At 45.0% G+C, this 7,387-nt stretch overlaps 1 protein-coding gene across 2 annotated transcripts in view; it reads right to left on the bottom strand.

Annotated features, from left to right (window-relative positions):
• Positions 1 to 1,171: 1,171 nt before the first annotated feature.
• Positions 1,172 to 7,387, bottom strand: part of Btaf1 (B-TFIID TATA-box binding protein associated factor 1) — a 90,706-nt gene continuing 84,490 nt past the window's right edge. The window contains exons 36-38 of one of the 2 annotated variants that reach the window (NM_001439402.1): positions 6,046 to 6,205; positions 5,465 to 5,635; positions 1,172 to 4,113 (exon numbers count right to left, since the gene is read on the bottom strand). In NM_001439402.1, the coding sequence (NP_001426331.1) occupies positions 3,970 to 4,113; positions 5,465 to 5,635; positions 6,046 to 6,205 (475 nt within the window). In that variant the 3' untranslated portion in view covers positions 1,172 to 3,969. The remainder of the gene's footprint in view (positions 4,114 to 5,464; positions 5,636 to 6,045; positions 6,206 to 7,387) is intronic. The other variant, XM_087578348.1, reaches the window with a different exon arrangement.

Raw genomic sequence — 7,387 nt, 5'->3', positions numbered from 1 at the left:
TTTTGGGCATATCCAGATTGCTGTGCCAAATAAAACACACTATATATTCACATGAGCTACATGCAGCTCCAGGCTTCCTTCTGGTGTGCTGCTTCTGAGATGTGAAACCCGTTGCCCCTTTGTTTCTGTGGTTTTGTCCAGGTTTGATATGACATGTTTTATCAGTCACCTGTGACTTGTCATTAACCCAATCATTTACTATTAAAATATCTTCCCCTTTCTGCAAACAGTGGTTTTGACTGGCAGGTTTTCCTGAATTACTGAAACCATGCCGTGCTCCTCCCATTGGTCTGGTACATGCAATCACAGGAGCCGTGGATGTGCGTGTGGCTGCTGCCTTCGTCTTAAGTCAGAGCCATGCATACAGCTCTCCACACACCTCAGATGTACTAGTTTGCCTGGCTGGCTGGGCCTGCAAGTCTTTTGCAATTGCTGTTTTAAGATCCATAAATAAGGGGCTGGGGATTTAGCTCAGTGGTAGAGCGCTTACCTAGGAAGCGGGCAAGGCCCTGGGTTCAGTCCCCAGCTCCGAAAAAAAAGAACCAAAAAAAAAAAAAAAAAAAAAAAAGATCCATAAATAACTCACTGGCCATTAGCTTTCCCCTAATCAATGGTGCTGAATCACAGCATAGCGTTTCTGCAGGTCATCTTGCAGCTTCTCACCTGAAAACACCAACTTCCGCACTGAATCTCAGTTTGACTTTTCCTTTTTGGGCTCAACTTACCTACTCAACACCTCTCCTTTGAGAGAGGTCTTTGATCAGGTGTCTGGAAATAAACAAATCCGTTGTTTCCCCACTTTCAGCCCTCCCCAAATCTTTTGTCTTCTCCTGCAGAGAATACACTTGGTTGACTGAGATAAACAGGGGCAAGCATGTAGTCAGAGGTGGCCAAGAGCGATTACTTGGAGAGCCACTATAGAGTTTTGATGTAGTACAAATGTGACAGAAGGCTTGGGGGGATCTGGCCAGCAGCTGGATCAGCTAGAAGGCCATGAAGCAGGACAGTGAGATCCAATGCTGGCTGCCTTGGGAGACAGAACCGAAGGCTTGGTGGCAAGCACCTTCACCCAGCGAACAGTCTCTCCAGCTCAGGTGGTTTCTCTCTTTAGAGGTTGTTTCTCTTTTCAGGTTGATAATGCTCAGTGTGACAAGCAAACATTCTCAACTGATTGGTAGCAAAACTCAAGTTTTTATTGTATTGATTCACACTGAATTTTTTTGACATTTGATTACAGACACCCCTGCATTTATAATGTCACTTAATCCCCCCAGTACCATCGGGTCCTGGGAAGTTGAGGTCTGAAGAAGATACAAGGCCAGGTTAGTGGGCAAAACTCAACATAGACATTGTTCTTCCCTGCAAATTCTATTTCGTTGGTTTGTTATCGTTTTGAGACAAGGTTTCTCTGTATAGCCCTGGCTGTCCTGGAACTCACTCTGTAGCCCAGGCTGGCCTCGAACTCAAGAGATCCATCAGGGGTTGGGGATTTAGCTCAGTGGGAGAGCGCTTGCCTAGCAAGCGCAAAGCCCTGGGTTCGGTCCCCAGCTCCGAAAAAAAAGAAGAAAAAAAAAAAATCCATCTACGTCTACCTCCTGAGTGCTGGGATTAACGTCGTGTGCCACCGTGCCTAGCTCTATTGTGTTCGTAGCTGCAGTTTTGTCACTTAAATGGTCATGCTCTCTGCAAGGACTAAGGTGCCTGACCCGGCTGAGTTCTGAGATCAAGTACATTCAAGGGGCATGATGCCACACTGTCACACCTTCAGATGGCACCCCTGGATACTAACATTTGCCCAAACCTCTATAAACCATCTCAATAGAGGACCAAGTAACCAGCTCTCCTCCAAGACTAGGATTTGTGAGTGGTGTGTATAAATTTGACCCAGAACCTTGAATCTTAGGCTTTCCTACAAGAAACAATGTTTGATCAACCCTAAATGTAATTAACAATTTGAAAATTTCAACAGTAGTACAATGGATTCCATGAACCCACAATCCAGTTCAGCACCAACACTACCGTGTATATTTGAGCTCCAAAACCCACACATTTTAAACACATAACTAGTACATAGTCACCCCACACAGCTGGTAACGGGTTTAACACATGCCCTTCCTCAGTAGTGTTCCCCACTGTCGGACGGACACGTACCATACTCTGGGTCATGTGCCTTTGTTGGGAAACGAAAATGTGTGGCTTTACATTTTACAATAAAAGGTTTTTAAAATGTCACTGTTCCTCACAAAAAGGACAAGATGCTTTATCTTGAGAAATTGTTTGCCAGTATGCACATGTACTTTCTGATGAAACCCAGGAACTTTACCTGGCTTCCTGTTGTGACTTTTCAAGTGAGGAGGAAAAACAAAACACTAATATATGGCCTGAATGCTTCTGCCCTTCCTATTTCAACGATAAAACTTCTCCCTGCTTTTAGATATGGAAGTAGCAAACGAACAGTGTATAACAGCATTCAGGTGCACTCTATCTTCTACATGGAATCTACATGGAGTTTTCCTTTTGGTCCTCTATTTGAATACAAACCTTGCATACAAAGTGTGGCTCCAGCAGCCTGTGCGTCTCCCTGTAAACAACACACACCGCACACACGGTACAACTTGATGTTTATTCTTTTGGAATGCTAGGTTCAGCATTACAGGATGGTTGTCAAGGCTACCCGAGTGTGACAGACAGACTTCACATCTGGGTGCTGCGGAGCTCCGAGTTATTAAACAAACCTTGCTCTTGTACAACTGAGGTCTGATGGTTTTAAGTTGATGCCTGGGTGCAGGGCCAGACACAACCTTAGGGATGTTTCTTACCTGTACATACATATATACAAATATATTCCACAAATGTGTGTATACATGGGCATGTATTAATTTACGTGGGGAATTTATAAAATTATATATACATACACATACATGCATATCTATATACAGCTCCCCACCCTCACCAGTGAGCTGCTGAAGTAGCTCGTTAGCTCCGTGCTCGATTATTGCTGTCTGGTATAACTACATGATTTAGTGCCAAAGCCAGACACATTCTCTGGTGTGGGATGGTCACTGTCATATAGACACGTGTATCCTTGTATGCCGTGTATGAAGAGCATTGCTCCCATGTGTCAGGCATGCCCTACCACAGTAAACTGCCTTTACCACGGGGTTCAGGATTTTAAGCAATGTAAAATCTATGTCTGGAAAACTGTGTGTGTTCCTAGTTACAAAATATATATATATTTATATATATATATATATGATTGAAACATACTGAATACATATATGTTCTTTGAATCAGGCTATGTCCTAGCCATTAGATAAATTAAACAGAAACCCACCCTCTAATAGGATGTTAATGGTAGCCTTAAATATACCAGTACCTGCATTTATTGTTTAGTAGACTTTCAAAGTGAATAAATGATGTTAAAGGATTTGAAAAACACTATATGCATCTGCATTAAATATACAAAGGTTGCCACAGGGCCTTGTTCAATTCATTGCTTAACATTTCATGTCATAGGGCTAATATTAAAGTCACTCAGAAATTCTGAAAAGTATGGCTCATTAAGGCTTTTATACAAAAGAAGCCCTACGTGTAATCAATTATAAAAACAAGTACTATTTTAAAGAACACGAATGCATACAAACGCCACAGTACTGGTGATCTCACCGTGGAGAAAGTGACTGTAGAGGCTGTCCCTGCAGAAGCACCTCCTGGTAGCACATGGAGACCTGGCCGCTCCCTTTGTCTGCAGCTAGTCGTCGTGTAAATTTAAACCTTTCACATTAACATGTCATAGTTAATACAGTGCAAATACTTGAGAGTAACTTGTTCCCCAATGAAGCAAGAGGCAGCACTAAGCTGCGTGTTCTCCAGATCTATTTATAACTCAGTCAAGTTCGCCAGAGACTGAGGTCTGCTGAGGTCAGCAGAAGGAACTGAGCTGGCAGCCGCCGCCCCAGCATGCAGCAGTCACTCGAGAGAGCGCATGAAGGTCTCCAGGTTGTACTCGGAATCATACTGCTCGGCGTCCCAGAGGTCACTCAGGTTTTCAAGAACTGATTTCATGCTCGCTTTTCCAGAGGTGGAGCTGTCAGCCTTTTCTGCCTTTCCATCCTAAGGAAACATTGGCAGATAGATAAAGTGAGCTTTCTGTTTTGAGACAGGGTCTCACAGAGCCCTGGCTGTCCTGGAACCCAGAGATCCATCCACCTGCCTCTGCCCTCCAACTGCTGGAATTAGAGATGTGTGCTATCAAACCTGGTTTAATTCAGAAATATCAAAGGTCAAAGGCTATAGCTCAGGGGTTGAATTCCTGAGTTCAATCTCCAACACTGAAAAAGAGAAAGCAGGAAGGACAGAAGCTCAGGTCAGAGTGAGTGTGCTTGCACACCAAGTTCTGTGTTGGACCCCAACAGCACAAACCCAGGCACAGTGGCAGCGTGCCTGTAATCAGGAGTTCAAGGCTAATCTGAGATACATGAGAATTTTCTCAGTCAACCAATCAATAAGATGAGAACAGGCACAAGAGGGAAGGAGGGAGGAAGGAAGACAGGGTCTTGCCATTTGACCCAGGCTGGCCCTTTCTGCCTCTGCTTCCAGCGTGCTGGGATTGCAGGCCTCAGCCACCATGCTCCAATAGAGTAGTAGTTTGATCCCCCACAATAATACTTACTATCTGCTCTAAGTGCCTGTATCATTTTGTATGTGTGTGTATATAACTTCATTTTATCTTAACACCATATAATACAACAGGTGGACATGCTCAGAAGTTAATTTGCCAATTATTAGGAAGCTGGCCCAGCAATGCCCAGCCATGAGTCCCACAGATTCCTGAGACTACAAGATGCCTTGAGACAACTGACTGATGACAATACAGAAGCCAAGACTTCAAACATCTGGTATGGAAGAATTCATGTGAGCCAAAGTGGCCTGATCACAGGATGACTCAGTAAGGCGAAGGCACTCGCCAAGTCTGATAGTCTGAGTGGGGGCCTCAGGAGCCAGACGGCAGAAGGCACCAATTCCAAGAAGTACACTTCGACAGTCCCCTCCCCCACACAGTAAATAAACGTAGTTTTTAAAAATATCAAGTGTTGGAGACGGGAGAGACGGCTCTGCAGTTGTACAGGGCTCAACCACCCTCAACGAGCAGCTCTCAACCATCTTACAACTTCAGCTCCCAAGGATCGAATGCCGCCCTCAGCCTTCACTGGCCCTGCACTCTATGTACACAGTGTCTGTCCGAGGCCATCAGGTCCCCTGAGCCGGAGTTGTAGACAGCTGTGGGCTATCACGTCTGGTGGGTGCTGGGAACTGAATTTGGGTTTTCTGCATGAGGAGCCAGTGTCTCAGCCCTTGTATTCACTATTGTTAATGCTTTTCACTTACTAATCCCTGAGACCGCCACACTCTCACAGTTCCCCACAGACAACCATCAGGACTGATAAAGGTAAGTAAGTTTTACCTTGTCTAGAGTAAACAGGTCGAGAAGCTGGTCAGTCCCCATACTCTGTAAGCTGGAATTTTCTTGGCTAATAACGGTATTTGCAATGTTCATCTTGAATTTCTGCAAGCCCATGATCTTTTCTTCTAGTGTTCCTCTTGTTATCAACCGGTAGACATTAACCACACGTTTCTGAATAAGAAAAACAATTGAACCGTAAAGCAAATTGGTTTGTCAAAAAGGTTTGTCAAGTCAGCCCTTTTTTTTGGTTCTTTTTTTCGGAGCTGGGGACCGAACCCAGGGCCTTGCGCTTTCTAGGTAAGCGCTCTACCACTGAGCTAAATCCCCAGCCCCAAGCCAGCCCTTTTTATTACCTTAACTCTAACTAGTTTTGTCTGCTCCCACAACCCTAAAAATGTTCCCAGGAATTCTAGAACATCAAGACATCGACCCAGGCTTTCACAGCCATGCTAGAAGGTGGGGGTGGGAACATCTCACGGAGGGGATGAGCACCTAGCATCAAAGCAGAACTGGAACCCAGCCTCCCCAGCTCTCCCCAGTGTCTGTCCAGCATTTAGTGGATGGAGTGTTAGAGCATTCACCTGCCCAATACGATGGGCCCGGTCCATGGCCTGTAAATCTCGCATAGGGTTCCAGTCATGCTCCACAAACACCACAGTGTCAGCACCAGTCAGGTTAAGCCCTAGGCCACCAACATGAGTTGTGAGTAGAAGAACATCAATGGATGGGTCATTGTTAAACCTACAAACACAGAGAGCAAAAACGGAATTGGAGTCTTTAATACAATGAAACATACTGTTTTTAAAACCTACTGTCTTAGGGTTTCCACTGCTGTGATAAAATACCATGATCAAAAGCACCTTGGGGGGTTGGGGATTTAGCTCAGTGGTAGAGTGCTTGCCTAGCAAGCGCAAGGCCCTGGGTTCGGTCCCCAGCTCCGAAAAAAAGAAAAAAAAAAGAAAAAAAAAGCACCCTGGGGAGGAAAGGGTTTTATTTGGCATTTAACTCTGAGATCACAGTCCATCATCCAAGGAACTCAGAACAGGAAGTAAAGCCGAAGCCATGAAGGGTGCTGCTCACAACTGCCGGGCTGGCCCCTCACAGCTTACTCAGCAGCCAGGAGTATGGCTGCCCACAGTGAGCTGGGCTCTCCCACACCAACAAGAACATGAAGCACAGGCTGGCCAGAGGCCAAGCTGCTGGGGCATTTTCTCAACTGAGCTTTCTTCAAGCTTTGCCTGCAGCACGGCCATGGCAGGCACGGTTGTTACCCGCTGAGATGCGAGTATCCTTTGACTGTAAATAGACTGTGAGGGTTAAACTCTGATAAGACTTGCAACCACCAGAGAACGAATCAGCTTTGTGTGAGAAGAGGTATTAGAGAGACAGGACTACCTGCCCTAAGTATGGGCGGTCCAATTTACAGGGAGATTGTCGGACTAAATGAAAAGGGAAAACTCAAGCAGACGACCCTGCATTCATCGGATGCAGTGTGACTCACTGCTGCCCTAAGTCCTCCACCACCAACTCTGCCCTTGAATTACAGTCCACGTTTTATATAAAACACAATTTACACATACATATATGCATGCATGCAAATCTGTATCAGAAAGAATTCATTCTAGAGATTATCAGAAATTTCATAAACAGAAATAAGGCCAAACAGGTTAATTTTATATCAGATACAGAATAAGTCATAAAAATACAGATGTTATAATTAAAAACCCAACTATGAACTTTTAAAGTGTGAAGACAGATGAGTGGGGTAGGCCACATCGTCCAGGGCAGGCAGGGGCAAACGTCCAGGACAGCTATAGACACTAGTCTCAGAAGACACTCGTCGGGGCTGGAGAGACGGCTCAGTGGTTAAGAGCACTGACTGCTCTCCCTGAGGTCCTGAGTTCAAATTTCCAGTATCCACAT

The sequence above is a fragment of the Rattus norvegicus genome, chromosome 1 (genome assembly GCF_021556685.1).
Source record: "Rattus norvegicus strain SHRSP/BbbUtx chromosome 1, alternate assembly SHRSP_T2T, whole genome shotgun sequence".
Taxonomy (NCBI): Eukaryota; Metazoa; Chordata; class Mammalia; order Rodentia; family Muridae; genus Rattus; species Rattus norvegicus.
This window is presented reverse-complemented; position numbering and strand designations above follow the sequence as displayed.